Below are 20,609 nucleotides of genomic sequence, written 5' to 3' on the forward strand. Positions count from 1 at the left end.
CCTTGGCTCTCCACTGACATACACCTAAGGTAGTTATTAGCATACCAACAACGCCCATGCTGGCCTCCAGGCTCCCTCAGTATCAGAAGTACCTGTTACACACTTCAAAGTCCACATTGGCATCCAGGGCTTCCCTCCGCGACTCCCCACCCTGGCTACTCATCCTCCTTATAATCTACTTGATTTGTTCACCCCACCATGTGTGTGCGTATGTGTGTGTGTGTGTATGTATATGTATGTACATGTGTGTGTATATATGTGTGGGAGTGTGTGTATGTGGGTGGGAGTATGTGTATATGGGAGTGGGGATGTATATTGTGTATGTGTGTGTGTATGTATATGTGTGTGTATGTATGTGTGGGGGTGTGTATATGGGTGAGGTGTATGTGTGTGAGTGGGGATGTATATGTGTGTGTATGTATCTGTGTGTATGTATGTGTGTGGGTGTGTCTATGTGAGTGTGTGTGGGGATATGTGTATGCGGGAGAGGGGATGTATATGTGTGTATGTGTGTGTGCATGTATGTGTGTATGTATGTGTGTGTGCGTGTGGGAGTATATGTGTATGTGTGTATACGTGGGTGTGCGCGCACACATGCGCACATGTGCACATGCATGTGTGTCGTATTTTCTATTACTCTCTCCACTCTTCTCTGCCTCTCCCTGCTTTCCTAGCCCTGGCCATCTTCCAGATGCCTCTGGATATCTCTCTCTTACTCACAGTAAAAGCCTTTCCCCTAATAATGGAGCAGTCATGTCAGCAGTTTTTTTTTGTTTTGTTTTGTTTTTTACCGTGTCCCTTCACATACAGTAATCTGTACATGTCACATGAAGTGCCATCCAACCATGGTGTGTGAGTCACACTGCAACTATCTAACTGCTGAGTAATTCTGAAGGTTGACACTGCTAATAGGCTAGCCACACATATTCCGATGGAAGACATCAGGAAGCACCCATGTCTGAAAACCCATAAGCAGGAAAAAGGCCTAAGTCAGACCCCACCCCAGCTTTTGTTAGACCCACTGCCTGGATTTGTTTGTTCTATTTTACTGAGCTGTCTTCTCCTCCACATCCTCAACCACCTGCCAATAGCTTCCGTTTTCTTTCCTCTCCATAAACAGCTTTTAGCCAGGAGACAGAAGGAGGACCTTCCAGCTCTGCTCTGAGGTACCAGAGCACCGTGGTGCTCTTGGGCCAGTGAGGTAGCTCAGCAGATAAAAGTGCTTGCAGCCAATCCTGAGGACCCAAGTTTCATCCCCAGAACCCCCTTGGTGAAAGGAGAGAACCAACTTTACAAAGTTGTCCCCTGACCTCCATGTGTGTACCATGACACAAACATGCCCTGTTCCCTGACAAATACAAAAAAAAAAAAAAAAAAAAAAAAAAAAAAAAAAAACCTCAAACCCCACCAAAACAAAACAAAATATCATGGTCTTGCATTCTAGTTACTTCTCTGTCACAAAACTGTCTGAGTGACTCCTTAACAAACATTGTCTTAGGTGCCCTGTGAAATGGGGACAGTCATCAAAATTTTTTTTTATGGTCAGACAACAGGATAAATCTGACATTTTAAAAAAAGCAGTCGGACACAGCCAGAATCAATAGTCCGAGAAAAGGAACAAAAATATCTGATGGCTAAAGACTTGATAATGAGGGGCAATGGCCAGATGTTCAGAAGCCAGATGTGCAGGCAGGGCTACATAGTGAATGATCCTGTCTGTAGGGAATGTCAGCAAGAGCAGGTTTCCAGCAACAGATATAGACACGTGGTTGCCTGGAGACAGGAGTGGAACTAGCACTGACTATATACAAGTGGACATAAGGGATCCTGGGGCTTGGTGGGCATGGAAATGTTCTAAAGTGAGCTGTGGCAACGGTTATGTAATGTGTTACTATAAACATCAACGTTTATAAAAGTCATTGACTTTGTACTGAGATGGATGAGATTTGTAATATTCAAATTATAACTCAAAAAGGATTAGTAAACAGGATTATTACTAGTGTCTTGTGATGAATACTCCAGGGTCTCTGGGTGCTGGCAGAGTGCTAGGGATTGCAGACACACCATCTGTATGTCCCTAACACCAGGTGGGACAGATGGAGACTCAGAGAGGGCAAGTGGCAGGGCCACCTGAGCTGTGAACCCAGGGCAGGCGCTTCTCTCTTGAGCCAAGACTACAATTGTTTTCAGGGCCTTGCTTGCAGGTCACCCTTGCCTCTCTTCTGGAGAGGAAGGAGGAAGCTTCTGTGAGGGAGAATGGAGACAGACTCCTCTGTTCAGCAGGCAGGTTCTCTGCTCTCCCAGAGTGCAGGCAGACCAAAGGGTGCACATCAGCAGAACCCTGGCAGAGGTATACCTGGCAACCAGCTCCCTTTCTAAAAGAGTGCAGCTCTTGGTTGGGACGCTCTAAGGGAGAAGTGTGGTGAATGATGTATCAAAAACATAAACATAGGAAGAAAACCAAACCAAAACAAAACAACCAAACAAAAAAATCCAGCTTCAATCTCTATCTGTCCTGAGCAAGAAACGTAAAGGTGTTTGTTTTAAAGGTGCAGGTTGAGGTGTCAACTGCTGCTTACTTTCTCAGCTAGGAATTCATTTTCAGGGCTTCAGTGTGTCCTGTGCCATGTGCATCCTGCTTCTGTGTGCGTCCTGTCCTGTGTACTTCCTGCTTCCGTGTGTCTATTGCACATCACTCTACTTCAGCTTCACGTTCAACATCCGTCTTGTCCCCCCTCCTCCCAGTGTCAGCACTTTAACCTCCAGAGCTCCAGCTCTTTGCAAGCATTCTTGGAGTCTGTGTTGTTGTTGTTGAAGTATATAGCACCCTGTATTCTAAAGCATGCACACAAAAGATTCCACCTGCAATTCTGCAACACTTCTGGCTGTATTAGTGTGAGGTTCAATTTTCACATTTTGGGGGATTTGTAAATTTCAAGGATCTGTCTGTCTGTCTGTCTGTCTGTCTGTCTGTCTGTCTATTCAGTTAGTTAGTTAGTTAGTTAGGTTGGTTGGTTGGTTGGTTTTTCCCAGACAGGGTTTCTCTGTGTAGCCTTGGCTGTTCTAGAACTCACTCTGTAGATCAGGCTGGCTTCAAACTCACAGAGATGCCTCTGCCTCCTGATTGCTAGGATTAAAGGTATGCTCAATCACCACCTGGCAAGGGTTTATTTTATTTTTTTGAGGAACACAATTTTAAATGATACCTGTTAGAAATCAGGTTCTCCCCTGCCTGCCCTCAGACATTCAGCATCAGCATCTATATCACCACTAGTCACCAACCCTTTAGAAGCCACCCCTTATCACAGCCTCCTCTGTCTCCCAGTATCTGTATGTCTCTCATTCTCTGTCTCTTTGTCTCTATCTCTCTCATATTTCTGCTTCAAAATGTCCTTTTCTCTCCCCCAACACACACACACACACACACACACACACACACACACCAATAAATCTTTTGTATGATCTTTGCAACATACCTTGGCCAGGATTGACCTACCAAGGTACTCCAATGCTAAATGCTAACCAACTCAGAGAAATACCAACTTAAAGGAAGCTCAGAAATACAGATTCCATGTATCTTCTCCATACAAAAGCTGAATACCATCTAGAGATTTTACCCTCATGAGGAGACGATGACTAATATGGACTAATATGTCTAGTTTGTTTAAACTGATGGTTCTCACCCAGCTAGAAGTTGAATCCAACTCAGAGATACTTGGCACCATGTGGGGATATTTTTGTCCACTATGTTTAGGGAGATGATTTTGCAACCTAGTGGATAGAGGGCAGGTCAATTCCAGGAAGCCTGTGGGCATGGATAAGACTAAGACTTTGCTCCCTGTCCTTAGGAAATTTGAAGTTATAAGTGTTTGTTCATATATGATCTCAGTTATACATATCTTTTGGAACAGATTAAAAACCAAACCACACATCTACTTACCTGCGACAGTCCCTGGAGGCGACACGGGCTTTGAGGAGCTGTTTGGCTTAGTTGATCTATTCACCATGGGAGCTGAAACACACAAAGATACACATGCAGAGTGATTGCAGACAGGTTCCATTGAGGAAAGTCATTGTAGACAGAAACATGATCAGTCAAACCAGAGAATCTGCAAAGATTCTATGACCCTCATTAACCCCATAAGCCATGCAAAGAAATCTTCTCAGGAGAAGCTTTGGGATTGGTGTATTTATTAGTGATTAAAGAAATGAAATAGAGATAATCTGTTAAAACACATCCTGGATCAGAATATCAGCTCCTGGAGGCTTGAGAGTCAAAGTTTCACTTTGTTTCATTTTAATCAAAAGTATATTAAACCTAAACATGGCGATGCCAAACTGATCACGCCTCCTTCCCTTCCATTAAACATGGCGATGCCAAACTGATCACGCCTCCTTCCCTTCCATACACACATTCCCTTGGATTTTGAGGTTGTTTGAGGAGAAAAGAGAGGGGATGTGTAGGTGTTCACTGGGTGGCGTGGTCTTCAAGCCATGGCTCATGCTTGGGAATATATATAGCAGAGAATTGTTACAAAAACCAGGAGAGGTGAGGACCAGTTCTCTCTGGTTCAGTTTATTAGATAAGAGGCCTCACCTGAAGAGGCATCACCTGCCTGGGACTATATTTTCTGAAGTCACTATTTCTGGAGGGTGCTGCTTTCACGTCTGATCTGAGACAAGGTGTTTGTGATAGCGTTTCTTGTCTCCAGCAGGATTTACAAACCAAGTGTCCTATAGGCCTGAGACACCGGTGGAACTAACACACCAGGATGCAGGGCCCATGAGCTCTTGTTTCATCATCCCTTCACAGATTTGCTAGCTGTGCACTGTTTATAAGTCAACCCTGTGGCTTGCAGCCCAGTGAGAGTTAGCTATTGAGAACCATTCTAAGTGAAGGCAGCTGAAGATGATAGCCCGGTGCTTTTATAACCTGGGAACAAACCTATGAACATGGAAGGGAGAGAAAGCCTCTGAAGCAGATGCTCCCCTAACTAAAGAAGGTGTGGCTACACAGGAGGGGGACTTGTCCAGTCTGAGCTCCCCAGTGCTTGCTTACTGAGCAGTCTGGTGTCACCTAACTGCTGGAAGTTTTCAAGCACTCCAAACTCCAAATGCTTACCTTTCTCAGCAGGCAGAGGGCTGCTTTCTCTGGGATGGATATAGTTTTCATCGTTATCCTCCACAGGGACCACATAATCAGCCTAAAAGAAATATAGAAGTGGAAAGAATGCTTGCTGTACATTGATAGTTAATTGTGGGAGAAAGATTTTTGTGTCTATAAAAGCTTTAATGGACTATAATTCACAAACTATAAAATTGCTTAGAATGGGGTGCCTTTTGGCATTTAGTTATCCATTGTATCTACAGGGGCTCATCTACCAGACTCTGTTCCATGAATGTTACATTCATGGCTGCTGAAGTCCCTTACGAAAAATGGATAATATCCATTGTATTTTCTGTGATGAAACATCAGGAGCAGACGCAAATTATAGAAAGAGGAATTTATCTGGTCCCAGTGTTCTGGAGGGATAAGTGTCCATGATGGTGTGCAGGGGGCTGGGGGATGGGCACAATAGCAAACAGAAGAGGTGGTAGCAGGAGCAGGAAGCTGAGAGTTCACATATTTAATCACAAGCATGAAACAGAGCCTTAAATAGATGTGGGGTGAGATTATAAAAACCCAAAAGCCACACTTCTTCCAGCAAGGCCACACCCCCTAAGCCTTCCCAAAGAGTGCCACCAGCCGGAGAACCAAGTGTTCAAATGCCTGAGACCATGGGGGCTATTTTCATTCAGACCCCTGTGTTAGTATTCAGCCAGTGCTTGAGTAATTTAATCTCTAGGCTTCTAAAACACTTACTATGATGCTAGGTGTGTCCTGTGGTTTAGATCCATCTTTCTTTGATAGTTAATGCTTCCCCAGCATCTCTTCAGGTGCTTACTAATACCCTTTTCCGCTTTTAATTGGGTTGTTTGCCTTTTATTAGTTCCTTAAATGTCTTAGATTTTAAGCCCTATATGAGATCCATGACTTGCATTTTTTTTCTCCAATTTTGAGTCTCACTATGTGGCATACAGCAGCACCAAGCTGAAGTCCTCTCAGTGTTGGGAACACAGGCATGTGTAACGGACCTTGCTCATGCTTTTTTTATTGCACCACTTCAGGTACAAAGATCTAAATTTTAAGTCTAATTTGTGCATCTTTTTCTTTGATGTTTGTGTTTTGGTGTCATTAAAAAAACCATTGCCTAACTCAAGGCCATAAAGATTTACACTTATGCTTTTTCCATCTAAGAGCCCAGTAGTGTCATATCTTACATTTGGGTCTATAATCCACTTCTGGCTAATATTGTATATGGTATGAAACAGGGTCCAGTTCCCTCATTTTGCACGTGGATATGCAGGGTTTTTTTTTTTTTTTTTTTTTTTTTTTTTTTTTTTTTTTTTTTTAGCACTGTTACTTTTCTTTCATCAGCTACCTTTTTAATAATTTTCTTGGCCTTTGTCAACAACCAGATGACCACAAATGTAGAGAGGGAGAGATATTTTATACTGATAAAATATAAACACGCTACCCAGATCTGGAAGACAGATTTTCTAATCTGTCCTGGTAGACTGACAAGACACATACCAGGAGCAGAAAAACAAACAAACATCATCTCACTCAGTCATTTTAACAGCCCTGTTTGGTAGGTACTACCACCAACTCAAGGTATGGAGAAAATACAGAGCTTGCACAAGGTAGTAGGTACAGGTTTTGAGTCACTTCAGTCACTTTGGGCATTCCTCAGCTGGGTCACTTCCAGCACTCCACAGCTACCTGCTTGTCTCCTGCAGCCCACCCTCCCTGCAGCCCACCCTCCCTGCAGCCCACCCTCCCGCCTTCCTACTCTTATTTTAGAGCTCTTCCCTCTCTCTGGTTAGTTGCTGTTTCTCATCTCTTCTTCACCTTCAACAGGAGTCATTCTGTCTACATCATCTAGAACCTACTGTACTTAGAGTAATGCTGTTTCTGGATCTGAGATGTTTTTATTCCGAAAGGGAAATGACACAAAAGACTAGACTCATTCCCAACAAACTCCGTGTGTTCAAGAAGAGAAGATGAACAATGTGCATTTCCGGTCCTGCAACTCTGAGGTTTGAAATTGCCACCTGCTACATCTACATGATGAAACTTCGTCACAATCTGCACCTTCAAGAGCCCACAGGCATTACTGTGAGGTTCTGATATAAACTCCATTATCCCATGAACAATCTACAAGATTGTAGCCGTCATATGAGCAGTAATTACTCTTCAACAACAACAACAACAACAATAGGATCTTTTCTGTCACAGGTTCATCTCAAATTTGCTAAATAGTTGAGAGTGACTCTAACTACAGATCCCCCTGCCTTGACCTCTTGAGATCCATGAATACAGACATGTACCATGACCCTAGCTATCAACTGATCCTTTAAATGCAAGTAGGTTACTCCAGTAGCATGACCTCCACGTAGCTGAGAAACTTCAGTGATTGTAAGATGTGAGTCAAAGATATAAGTAGACCAGAGATGGTCTACGCATCTGTAAGCTCAGCTATTTGGGAGGCTGAGGCAGGAGGATCATAACTTTGTCAGTCTGTGAACATAGCAGTTCAAGGCTTGCTGAACAGTTTCTCAAGACTGCATTAAGATAAAAATAAGAGAGATGGGTATAGTAGTATATGCTTTTGAAGCCAGCACTTAGGAGGCAGAGGCAAGCAGATCTTTGTGGGTTCGAAGACAGCCTGATCTACACAGTGAGTTCTAGGACAACAAACATTACATAGAGAGCCCTTGTCTCCACAAAACAAAACAACAACAAACAAACAACCACTTCAAACAACAAACAAAATAAATAATAAATAAACTGTTGGAGATACACGAGGTTCTGAGTACTAGAAAAAGATAAAGAGGTGTATGTGTGTGTGTTGGTCTTGCCTTTTCCTTTCTCTCTCCTTTTTGCAGATTCTTTTTCTCTCCTGAGACAGGGTACCATGTAGCCTATCCTGGCCTTGAGCTTATGCTGTAGGAAAGGATGACCATGAACTCTAAACTTTCTGAGTGCTGGGATTGCTGGTCTCTGCCACCACTCCTAATTTATGTGGTGCTGGTAATGGAATCCAGTACTTTGTATAGGCTAGGAAAATACTCTACCAACCGAGCCACGTCCTTGGTCCTCTGTGTGTGTACAGGTGCAGGAAGATGTGTGCACAGACACAGAGAAGAACCTTGGGTGCCATTGTTTATGTGCCATTTTCTTTATGGGCTATGTTTATTTGATTATTTATTTATTTGAGACATTGTTTATGTTTGGCTGTCATTTTATTTGTTTGTTTGTTTAAGACAGGGCCTTTCAGTGGCCTGGGACTCATTCCCTAACCTGTCTCCATCAGTGTCAGGATTACAGGTAAGATCACTACCGGTGCTTTTTTATGTCATTCTGTGGAAAATAAACTCTGGTTTTCCTCCTTGCAAGGCAAACACTTTACCAACAAAACTATCAGCCAGTTTGGTTGTTTTCCTTGTAACCCTTTTTTGTTTGTTTTGTTTTGTTTTAAGACAGGGTTTCTCTGTATAGCTTTGCTGTCCTGGACCTTGCTTTTGTAGACCAGGCTGACGTCGAACTCATAGAAAACTGCCTGCCTCTGCTTCGCTAGTACTGGGATTAAAGGTGTGTTCCACCACACCCAACCTGTAACCTTTTTTTAGGGTCAGCTTCCCATCTGCTCCTTCCAGAACACAGCCTCCTTTCTACTTCTTTCCCATTGGCACAGGCTTTCTTGAGCCATCCCTGCAGGATGGTATGAACCCTGCCTCACTGAGCTCCCTCCCAGCTAATCACAGAATTGGAGATTCTGTGTCTAAAGTCAAGTGAATTTGCCAACCCCTTTCTCTCTTCTATACTATTGTCCTGGTACTTGTATTCCCCTCCTTCACGACTACCTTAAGGAGACCAGACTATCTTTTTAAGTCACCTCTCTGGCTGACAGACTGAGGATTGAGAAACCACCCCTCCCCCAAGTCTGGGCTGTCTGATTTTCACTGTCCCCCAGAACAGGAACCAGGCACAGAAGTGTGTAGAAGTGATAGAAGTGAGGAGCCTTTCAGGATGAAGATGTGTGTGTGTGTGTGTGTGTGTGTGTGTGTGTGTGTGTGTTGTGGGAACGGTGAGCCCATGGTAAATGAGGAAAGGATTCATTCACAACTGAGGTGAGCTACCATGAGGCTCAGCATCCCTGACTCAGTGTGGACCACTGCCACCTTCAGTGTTCAGGAGAAACTAGAAAACTGTCATTGTAAAAAGTCTAGAATATGGTAGAAACCCAGTGTGTGTGTGTGTGTGTGTGTGTGTATGTGTGTGTGTGTGTAAAAATTATATCTATCTATCAAATATGAAAATAGTAAGAAAAAAGAAAGGAAGAAAAAAAGAGAGAAAAAGAAAGAAAGAAAGAAAGAAAGAAAGAAAGAAAGAAAGCAGACTCAGAAGAGTTGACCAGCTTGCCTAAAATCACAAAGCTGACAGGATCAGAAAGAATTTAGATTTAGATGTTGTCTCTATTGTACTTTAAAAGGTCCTCTTTTCGGTCTCCTCACTGGACATTATATAAAGACACAAATGAAGGTCATTTCACAACTGGTTCTAGTACCTACTTCTCGAAAGAAGTGATTTCTTGGAGTAGTCTCTCTAAGAATGTCTGGTGATGGCTTAGAGCTGTCTTCAGCACCCTCCTGTAAGACCATCTTAACAGCCACTTTAAAATCTTTTAAAAAGTCTTTAAAATGCAAATGCCACGACAGCCAGAGTCCTAGGTTGGGGCAGCCATTGTCACACAGTCTGGGGACTGTACTGGGTTACTTTCAAGAGGCAATAATCCCAAGGGGAATAAGACTCCCAAGGGGTAGGCACTGACAGAGGGGAGGTTGATGAGGTGGGTTTCCAAATTCCCAGGGGCTGGGTACAGGAGGGGAAGAGAAGCAGTGAGAGTTGTTGAGAGGCATTGTGGGAATGACAGGAGAAGCTCAGATCCAGTACATACACATTTCAGTGGAAAACCCAGATGAGTAAAATGGGTCCCATGTGCCGTTTTCAGTGAAAGCAAGTTCCCCTCAGTGTCACCTTGAGGGACTTGGAGGACAGGAGACCAGCAGGGCTTAGAGAAAGGAAGGTCACTCCAGATCTACTTCCTCAAGTGTCTCCAGCTCTCCCCCTTGGGCTTACTTTACCTCATCCTCAAGGAGGTCTTTGGGCTTGGGGGGGACTTGAGGCTTCTGTAGAGAGTTGGGGGCAGGCAGAGTGGAGGCCAGCCTTGCTTTCGCTGAAGGCCAGCTGGGCTTGCTGGGAAGTGTCTTGCTGAAGGGTGGAGAGTGCCGCTGGCTGGATCGATTATCTTGAACAAACATAAGACAACACAAAAGAGGCTCTGGGTCATTCATTGTGTGGATATCATGGGGATGTAAAAACCATACAGTCAAAGGTTTCTATCTAACCACGGAGGACCAGTGTGGTTCTCAAAGAAGCCAAGTCAACAGGTAGACAGAAAGCATCAACGGTCAACTGTCTATCTACCATGTGCTAACCAGCAGAAGGTCCTCAAGACCACATTGGGAGGGGGGATGATAAGAGCCCACAGGGTTGGGGGAGCTGAGAGCCCAGCACTCTGCTAAGTTTACTGGGCAGGAGCAGCATGCTGAAGAGAAGAGTCTGGCTCTCAGCTGTATTTACACAGTGAGGACATCTGGGGGCTTTAAAAGTGGTCCTACCCTGGACTTCTGGATACAATCTGTTCTGATGGGTTTTTAAGTTCTCCAGAATATACCAAGGAGTTCCTTCTCTCAACTCCTGGAGGAACCAGGCAAGCCTGCTTTGTCCAGGACTATCCTTTTCAGCAGGAATCTGAGAAAGAGCCCAGGCTCCAAAGCAGGATGGATCTGGGTTCCTTCTGCTCTAGCATCGACTAACCGCACCTATATGTATCAGTTACAGTTTCTCTGGCATTCCTTTCATTATTTTAAAGTAGATCATACTATCCACCCTTGGAGTTAATTGTAGGAATAAGAAAAACCGCAGTGAACGAAGCTGGTGCCAGCATGGCTGCCTAATAAATGGATCCGATCCCATCATGCTCTGTGAGCGACACTGTGGGCTGAGTTCTGACTAGACTGACGAATTTTCAGAAGTTCTTAGCATACAGATACCCTGGCATTCCCCATCCTAGGCAGTGCAGTGTCTTGCAGCATGCTGCTGGATGTCCTGCTTCCTCCTGTGATGCTACCTTGCCTGTCACACCCTGACACTGTGCTTTTCTTGGTGCTTCCTCTTGTTCTTATTTCTTCTTTGTCTGAGGTATGTGGCCAATGTCACATTCACTGTGCTCACACACTAGGGCATCCGCTTTGCCAGTTTTATTTGTTTGCAGCTCTTGGTGTTTATATAGAATTTTCGATGCAATGTTTAAACCCATGAGAGGTAGCAAAACACGGAAGGCAGGTTTTAAAAAAATGGAATTGTGGCTTCTGGTTTGCAGTGTGCACCTAATACAGCCTCTTTCCTCTCGGGATCATTGCAATGAGTGAACAGGGTCATTTACCACATCCAGTGGGGAAGTGCATGGGGCGGGGCTTAAGGCATTCGGGTATGGAAGCTGAGAGGCCTAGCTCACACTCAAGGTCCACAGCTATATAATGTTGGCACAGTTATCTCCCTGCCTGCAGTCTCTTCTTTTTCTATACAGTGAAGATGCATCCCTGTTCCACAAGACTGACAGGGAGAAGAGGCCATGACTATAAAGCACTGTCCTGTAATAGCAAGAACATAGTAAGAGTATTTTGCCTCACTCACTGCTAAATGCTCAGAGCCAAGCATGGTTCTGGACAGAGTAAGGGCCCAACAGACTAATTCTGGAACACAGAACCAGTACCCTGTGGAGAGGCTGCTGACAACCGTAAAGATGATCTTGCTGCACCCATGCAAGCACTGCCCTGGCTATGAACACACTCGATAGCCCTGCCTTCAGGAAACCTCCTAGTCCCTTCCTATGACAAGAACAGAAATGATTTTACTGCTCCTCCTGACACCTTATGCAAGCTAGGTAAGAACTCTACCACTGAGCTACACTCCCAGCCTGGGTTTTGTTTGGTTTTTTTTTATGTTTTGTGTTTTAACTTTTTATTTTGAGGTGTGGTCTTGTTAAGTTGCCTCATTCCTACCCACCAGCTAGGAGTACAGACCTGTGCTATCATGCCAGACTTCTTGATAGACCACCAGAGGCACATTTCAAAGTCAGATTGTGCAGTGTCAATTGACGTAAGAGGTTGATTGTAGGCCCAGGGCTCACTGACACGCACACCCCGCCCCCTAGTGGACATCCACAGTCTAGACGGCCTGTGTGCAAAGCTGTCTGGACCAGAACAAAGGGAACTTTCCTGAACACTCAGGTCCTTGAAGGGCACTGTTATTCTGTGTGGGATCCTCAGAAGTTCCAGAGCCTTGGATGAAGTTCACAAGAGAAACAAGACTAGTGCCTGGGTTGACTTCTTGTGGGGCTATGAGGGGGGGGGGGGGGGGGGGGGGGGGCGGGGCAGAGAGCAATCCTTAGGGTACACATCTCTATCAGTTCAGAGAATCTGTTGATGCTCACAACCTAGGGAAAACGCGCCCCCAAAATGACAAAGCCATACATACCATTTGCACCACATCCCCCACCCCCACCTACCAGCTCTTGTACTGCTGATCTGAAGTGAGAGTGGAGACAGACAGGGGACCCTCAGACAGCAGCTATGTTGGCCCCTCTCCCCATCCTGTGGTCCCTGCGTCCACAGCAGCCTCACCTACATACTCTCCCCTCGTGAAGGGCAGGGCTGGATGGACCACCCTTGTCTGCTGCTCAGCGGGAGGCGGTTCATAGGAATCGTCGCCCGTCTCCTCTGCGGGCATCACGTACATCTCGGAGTCCGAATGTTCATCTGGATTTTCATAGTCACTGTCCTGCAAATGTAAACAGGTGCCGTCTAATGAACAGATCCCACCTTAGGAGGCAGGAGTGGTTCCTGCGGCCGAGGACAGGAAGCGGAGGCTGATGGAGACTTGGTATCTGCCTGCTCTGCACAGCTCCTGCCATGATCACACAGGACTTTCCAGTGCAGAGACAGACACTTGTCTCTTTTCCATTGGGGTGTTATAATGGGGCTCCTCTGTCTGGCCTAAAGGCTTTAGGAACAAACTTGTGTTTCATACTATCTGCAGCGGAGACCCACCGAAGTAAAAATAACAGCTTGGGGAACTTAACCAATCCTTGTTCATCTTGGTTGTTTAACTTTAGGGTAGGTCAGTCCCTACTCTCCAGGTTAATTTTTACTTTGTATTCCTCGATCTATGCCTTCTATGTAAAGATTACTTCTTTTATTTATTGAGATTATAATATAATTACACCACTCCCCCTTTCTTCCTCCAACCCCTCCCATATACCTATCCTTGCCCTCTTTCATATTTTTATTTCAGCCAGCAAGTTGTGTTCTCCCTCCCTGTTGCAGATGTGATCTTGCGCTGCAGCCAGCAGGGGGCGCAACTGAGACACTCTGGTTTCTGCTACACTGGGTTCTAGGAGGAACTGCTTGCCCGAGTGACCCGCAATGAGATCACCCTTCCCCTTATTTTTCTTTTCTTTTTCTGCGGTTGAAGGAGGAGGAACTGCTGTCTTAAAGACCACATCCACTCCAGGTGGTGAACACAGATTCGATTCTAGACACGGGCCTGGAAGTCTTCATTCTGAGTCGTCCGTCATCCCCGTGAGGGACAGTGGAAATGTCAGTTCTGTCCTCGTGACTTCTGCCTCCTTCTATGTGAGGTGGGGGGTGTGGTGTGTGTAGGGTCCCTCACAGATTTGAAATTCAGGTCAGAGTGTGGTAACATAGTGCAATGCACACTGTGGATGGACGCAAGTACGTTGAAGAAAACTTTAGATGCATGGTCGCAGCAAGACTCCGCTCCCAATGGGTGTGTCTGCAGGACCCCTACAAACTGCAGGGGCATTTGGAGAAGGGTGACAGTTTATTCTGATGTATTACCTGCCAGTGTCACTATGGCTGGGTCCCTTTTTACTTTTCACTCTGTGACCTAGGAGGTATAGCTGATGTTCTTTTTGTCATAGCAGGTACCTTGGTAGCTGACAGCCTGGTTCTGAGGCCCAGGTTTGAGTCTGGAAACTGTAAGTTAATGAAATGTTCCTTTCTTGTTCTAGAAGCACCTGTACCTATCATTAACTCCATTTATTTATTTATTATTTATTTATTTATTTAATCTATGTGAGTACACTGTAGCTGTCTTCAGACACACCAGAAGAGGGCATCAGATCCCATTACAGATGGTTGTGAGCTGCCATGTGGTTGCTGGGAATTGAACTTAGGACCTCTGGAAGAGCAGTCAGTACTCTTTAAGCACTGAGCCATCTCTCCAGCCCAAACTCCATTTAAAAATAGGGTTTTGCTTGCTTAGTAGTCTGGCCTCAAACTCTCCAAGTAATCCAGACTGGTCTTAAACTCCCTTCCTGCCTCAGTCTCCCAAGCACTGATTATATGTGTGTACTGGCTCTGGCATCAACTCTTTGTTTTGGTGGGTCTCCTGTCTAGTGTCAGGGGGTAAGGGAGTAGTGGGCAGCATAGGTCAGAAGTATGCCTATCAATACAAACTATTTAAATGCATGTGTTATTTCTGGTTCTGTGAGTCTGTGAGCTCAGAGAATGGGGTTAGACTACCCACCTCGCAGAGCTGTGGTAGAATAAAGAAAGTTACATATAAAAGCATTCAGCCTGGCTTGTGGTGAGCACTGGGTCAAGTCAGCTGTCAGCTGCCACCTACCTAGAGGAAGCTTTACAGTCCTTCTGAGACCCGCCCCCTCCTTGTGTTGCTCAGCTAGCCATCAGCTGTGGTTCAGAAAAAGGCCATTTAAGAGGTCTCCCGAGAGGCTGGCACCCTCCTGATCCCAGGAGCAAATACTCACAAAGTCATCTGACCACTGTTCCTCTTCGTCCGCAGGACTGTCTGTAACAGGAGAGGGACACAGAGCAAACAGCATGAATCCAGCTGGCCAGCTCTGGCTGACCCACAGACACAGGTACTGTCTGTCCATAGACCCCTGAGCTGGCTACACACAGGCACCAAAGCTGGCTGCTTTTCTGTGGCCTTGAACAATAATTACAGCCATATCAGCATGCATTTTATTTTTCCATCTTTCTCAGAAAGCTTAACCTAAAACACAAAAGATAAGTCCTGCAGGAACAAAACAGTGGAGCCCTTTACCTAGGCCTGCCTTTGTCAAAGGACATTTCTGGAATATTATACTTGTCCTTTTTTTTTTTTGCTTTGATAAACTCCATAACTGTCAGCCCAAAAGGTACCCCATTCCCCACCCAAAGGGTAGGCCCCCTGACTCAGTCCCAAACTGAGTCTAGGCCCAGCTCAAACTGGACTCTAGGGGGATTTCTGGTGATTAGATAAGAGCCAGGAATTCTCAGGAACTTGTAAAACTGGTTCCTCTTTGCCAAAAGCAGTGATTTTCTCCTTACCAAAGGCTCTCCACTCACCTGTGGCTGCAGGCCCAGGCTGACCCCCAGACCCCCACAGTCCCTGTTCACAAGTACTTGTTATATAGTTCAGCCCTGTCCTGGCCCTTGTCGCCTCAGATTCCTGCTGTCTTTATTACTCCCCCTCCCCCCCATGCACTATTCTCTCCCCACCCCCACCTGTGCACTGTTCTCTCTCCCCCTTGCACTATTCTCTCCCTACCCCCACCTGTGCACTGTTCTCTCCCCCCTTGCACTATTCTCTCCCTACCCCCACCTGTGCACTATTCTCTCCCCACCCCACCTGTGCACTGTTCTCTCCCCCCTTGCACTATTCTCTCCCCACCCCCACCTGTGCACTGTTCTCTCCCCCCTTGCACTATTCTCTCCCTACCCCCACCTGTGCACTGTTCTCTCCTCCCTTGCACTATTCTCTCCCCACCCCACCTGTGCACTATTCTCTCCCCACCCCCACCTGTGCACTGTTCTCTCCCCCCTTGCACTATTCTCTCCCTACCCCCACCTGTGCACTATTCTCTCCCTACCCCCACCCCATGCACTATTCTCTCCCTACCCCCACCCCATGCACTATTCTCTCCCTAACCCCCCCACCCTGTGCACTATTCTCTCCCTAACACCCCCATGCACTATTCCTTCCCTAACCCCCCCCATGCACTAGTCTCTCCCTCTTCCACTCTCCCCCCACCCCGTGCACTATTCTCTCTTCTCCAGCTCTTCCCCCTTCTCTTGCAGATAGCCCAGGCCACGTGCAGTCTGCTTCCCCCACCCCCACCCTGGACTCTTTCAGATGCCCCTGTATAATTTTCTTTCTCTTATGCACAATAAAACCCTTCCCCTAATCATACCCAGGAGCAGTCAAGTTGGCAGTTTCTTTACTGTGTCTCTTTGCATACAATAACCAAAAGCAACTTGGAGAGGTTTTGAATTTGGCTTAAGGATCTGCCTGCCTGCCTGCCTGCCTGCCTGTCTGTCTGTCTGCCTGTCTGTCTGTCTGTCTGTCTGTCTGTCTCTTTATGTAACTGTTTTTTGAAGTCCCTGGAGATTCCCTGGATTGAGAAGCTTTGGGGCTGATTTCTGAGCCCAATTTGCGTTGAATGGGAACCCCCCAAAACATAGAGGCAACATCTGAAAATGCCCCTGGGTCATGGACATCTGGGTGTGGGGGAGGGCAGGACAAGGAGGGATAGGACTGCAAGTGGTGATGTTGGTTTTGCCAAAAGGAGTTTCCAAGGATTAAGGGGAAGGGCAAAGAGTGGATGCAGGCTCTATTGGCGAAGCGCATGGAACTGATTTGTAAGACTGGGAACTTGGACCGATTTGGTTTAAAGCAGGGTTGTTTCACTTTAATATGTGGGAGTTCTTGCTAATTCTGACTCAGTAGTTGGGTGCAGGGTGGAGACTACACATGCCTAACAAGCTCCCAGCTGACTGCTGCCACCAAACTAGGGATCAGACTGTGGAGCAAGCCATATTCCTATGTTCCAAGAGACCCAGATATATTGATATCAAGGCTACATGGACAGGCTCGGTCTGTAGCTCAGATGTAAAACACTTGCCTAGCACATATGAGGTCCTGGCTTTGAGCCCCAGTACCATCTAAGAAAAGACTAAATGGAACATTTCAGGAAAGGCTCAGATGTTTGAAGTCAAAAAGAACATTTTTTAGTGTCCTGCAGATGGGAAGACACACATTCCTAAAACCAATGTCAGAGAGGCTCACTGCAGTATCAGGACCAAAACCCAGCAGATTTCCATTCCTCAAAAGATAAGAATGAACTGGAGTGATGTCCACAGTTCCATAGCCAGTTAGTGGCTAGAAATGAGAGGACCTTGTCACTAGCCCTGTGACCTGCGACTGCCCTCTGGTGAGCCAAAGAGGGTTCAGTGGCCAAGATGAAGAGAAGTGTATTATGGCTCAATTCTCTGATGGAGGATGAGAACTGGGAATGGAATCAGACGTTGAGAGCCACTTAGAAGCTCTGACCAATGACAAACAAGAAATGGTGAGGGTCTGACCTATAGCCATGACAACAGAGAGGAAAGATAATTGAAGGTGAAGTCAGCAGGATTCAGATGAAGGCTTTGCCCTTTCTGCAAAGGATGAGAAACAGTAAGACTTGACAAAGAGCCCCATGGCATGTGGTTTAGGCAAAAAGATGAAAATACAGCAGATGTTTCCTGTCTTTCACCAAAGAAGAAAACAGAGAAGGAGGCATCCATGGGGAAAGGATAACCAAGCAACCGTGATGAGAGACATCTCTCCTTTAGCTGGTTGAGCCTCTGAGGACTGACTGAGGTCTAGAATTTGAGTCTGTCATCTTTAATGCTGCTGGTTCATTTACAAGGGACAGATATGCTTGCAATTTGTCCCCTAGCACTTGAATTAGACGTCACCTCCTCAGAGAGACTGTCCCATCTGATTCTTTGCCACTGCACCCTGCCATTTTCTTCCTGTTTTCCATAGTAGCCATGATGTTTGGGGAAATTACTTATTTTTAAAATGTGTGTGTGTGTTTGTGTGTGTGCTCGCATGCACATGCACCTGTGAGTGCGTGCGTGTGTGTGTTCGTGTTGAGCTAGTTAGCCCAGGAACTTCTGGGGATTCTGTCTCTCCTCCCATCCTGCCCTATGAGTGCTGGGGTTATAGTCTGCCGCAATATTAGTCTTCTGTGGTTTCTAGGATCCAAAGTCAAATCCTCATACTTGTATGGCAAGTACTTTACCCACTGCCACCCAAGACAAACTTGTGACATATTTGTTGAGTAGGTCAATACTGCAGCACCTGAAAATATTTATTCTACAGAGTAAACTGTTCAAGTGATATCACTTCTGAGTTGTCTGCTTTGACACTACACAGACTAGTTCTGTTACTCTCTTTTGAGGCTTCGGAGCTTGTACTGGGTGGCCATTAGGAGACATTGGAGAGGAACAACACCGACATCCAATAAAGACTGCCCATTTCTCAGGGATCAAGTAAGTGCTGGAAACCATCATGGAAGATGACCTTGTCTATGAGAATATCGACAGTGAAGGTAGGAATAAGTCCAGACCAGATGTTGGCCTGAATCACCTCTTACACACAAGAATCCATCATTTCATGATTCCCCTGTCATTCCTGTTTGGACACTAAAAAGGTCAGAGTTGTTTCCTTTTCCCATCTTTGGACAGAAGAATGGTTTGTTTCCACTTAGCCATGGTTGGAAAACAGGTTTCCTTGACTTATGGATTAGGTAGATTTTTGAATTCCTGGGGGGGGGATCCCCATTTCTTAGTTTCCTCCTCCACAGGAATGCCATGGCTATCTGTATAAACTTGCTAAATGCTTGACAGTGTGTGCGTCCGTCTATTCTAGATAAAGGTGTCGAGTAAGAATTTTGATCACCATTGCTACAAATCTACTAATCTCAAGATTAGACTTTTTGCAGCCAAAGTTGATTCCAGTGGAAATGGAGCTGCAGATGTGCAGATATAGGAGGTGTTCAGAGGTCAGCCTTGAGCGCCATTCCTCAGGATCCCTCTGCTGCTTTTGTCAGGGTCTCTCACTGGGAATGGTTACCCAGCAAGCCCTAGGTACTATCTATCTCCACATTCCCAGTACTGGGAGTACATGTAAATGCCACCATGCCCAGCTTTTTATGTGGTTTCTGGGGGGTCAAATTTGGGTCTTCATGCTTGCATACCAAGAACTTGACTGACTGAGCCATCTGACTCCTTAAATAGCTTTTTGTGCAGGATAGATTAGTCCCCACTACCATGCACAGGACTATACTTTCCACACTACATGAAATTGTAGATATTTCTAACATCATCTGTCTTCTCTTTGGGGCTATCAGTTCTGTGGCAGGGGAAACTATAAGTCACTTGAAAGTATGGCTCCTACTTAATACCTTACATATGCCTGGCACATGGGATGTGTTCGATAAATAGCTGCATAGATACATAGATGGACGTATGGATAGACAAATGGGTAGGTAAATGGATAGATGGGTAAGTGGGTAGATGGATGGGTAGGTAGATGGATGGATAGGTAGATGGGTGGATGGATGGGTAGGTGGATGGATGGGTAGGTGGGTAAATGGGTGAATAGATGAATGGACAGATGAATGGGTGGGTGGGTAGATGGATAGGTGAATGTGTGAGTGGATGAATGGGTAGTTTATTTGCACTGTAGTTAAAGGTCCCATTGATATAGTTATTCTTAAAATCAGGCTGAGCATCCTTCCCTTTCAAATGAGTACAGCATGTTTCCCTCCCCAAGAAATACATAGGAATACTAGACAAAAAACAGCTAATATATTTTAGAAATATTCTTACCTAATGCGTAGTCCCTTCGAGGGACACTGGGAGGTCCTTTGACTTTTAGTCTGTGGATGAGAACCAGTAGAAGGGTCAGTGGACAGGACAACTGTTGTCAAGGCTCAGAGCACAAGCCAACATAGAGATAAGAGATACATAACTACTAGAACATACATCTTATGCATCCATTACACTGAGATTAGTGTAATGTAATCTAATGGGGCCAGGATTCTCCACAGTGCACAGGGAGCTTATGACTTTGCCCAAGTCAGGCTGAGATATGGAAGGGCTCTGTGAGGCCCAAAAACTAGTTAACACTGCATTCAGTGACTCAAGGAAGATCAGTTCTCACTGGCTGATTAGAAACTAAAAGAAGATGAACTGTGTTTTAATAGTTCACAAATACTTTTTTAAAAAGGGAAAAAACATCAATAAAAATATTTTGCTCATAGGTTGAACAAAAATCATTTTTGCCATTTCAAAACATGACAAGCGGGGCCTAGTGGTAGAGCACTTGCCTAGCATGTGTAAGGTTCTGGGTTCTAGTCCCAGCATTAGAGTAAGCCAAAACAAACCCCATGACGAATAGGCAAGTATCATCTCAAGATGGAAGGTTTATAGTAAATTACCAATTAGTAATAATTACCCATGTTACTTAAAAATAATTTCCTTAAGGAAATTTAAAGCATACACATATAAAACTCATATCC

The 20,609-nt window shown here is 45.3% G+C and overlaps 1 protein-coding gene across 2 annotated transcripts in view; it reads right to left on the minus strand.

The window, feature by feature from the left end:
• Blnk (B cell linker) overlaps positions 1-20,609 on the minus strand; it is a 66,412-nt gene that overhangs the window by 21,067 nt on the left and 24,736 nt on the right. For both annotated transcript variants that reach the window (XM_034493968.2, XM_076920964.1), the window contains exons 3-8: positions 19,918-19,967; positions 15,021-15,061; positions 12,853-13,009; positions 10,249-10,412; positions 5,123-5,204; positions 3,941-4,012 (exon numbers count right to left, since the gene is read on the minus strand). In XM_034493968.2, coding sequence (XP_034349859.1) covers positions 3,941-4,012; positions 5,123-5,204; positions 10,249-10,412; positions 12,853-13,009; positions 15,021-15,061; positions 19,918-19,967 — 566 coding nt within the window. The remainder of the gene's footprint in view (positions 1-3,940; positions 4,013-5,122; positions 5,205-10,248; positions 10,413-12,852; positions 13,010-15,020; positions 15,062-19,917; positions 19,968-20,609) is intronic.

The sequence above is a fragment of the Arvicanthis niloticus genome, chromosome 1 (assembly GCF_011762505.2).
Source record: "Arvicanthis niloticus isolate mArvNil1 chromosome 1, mArvNil1.pat.X, whole genome shotgun sequence".
Classification (NCBI taxonomy): domain Eukaryota; kingdom Metazoa; phylum Chordata; class Mammalia; order Rodentia; family Muridae; genus Arvicanthis; species Arvicanthis niloticus.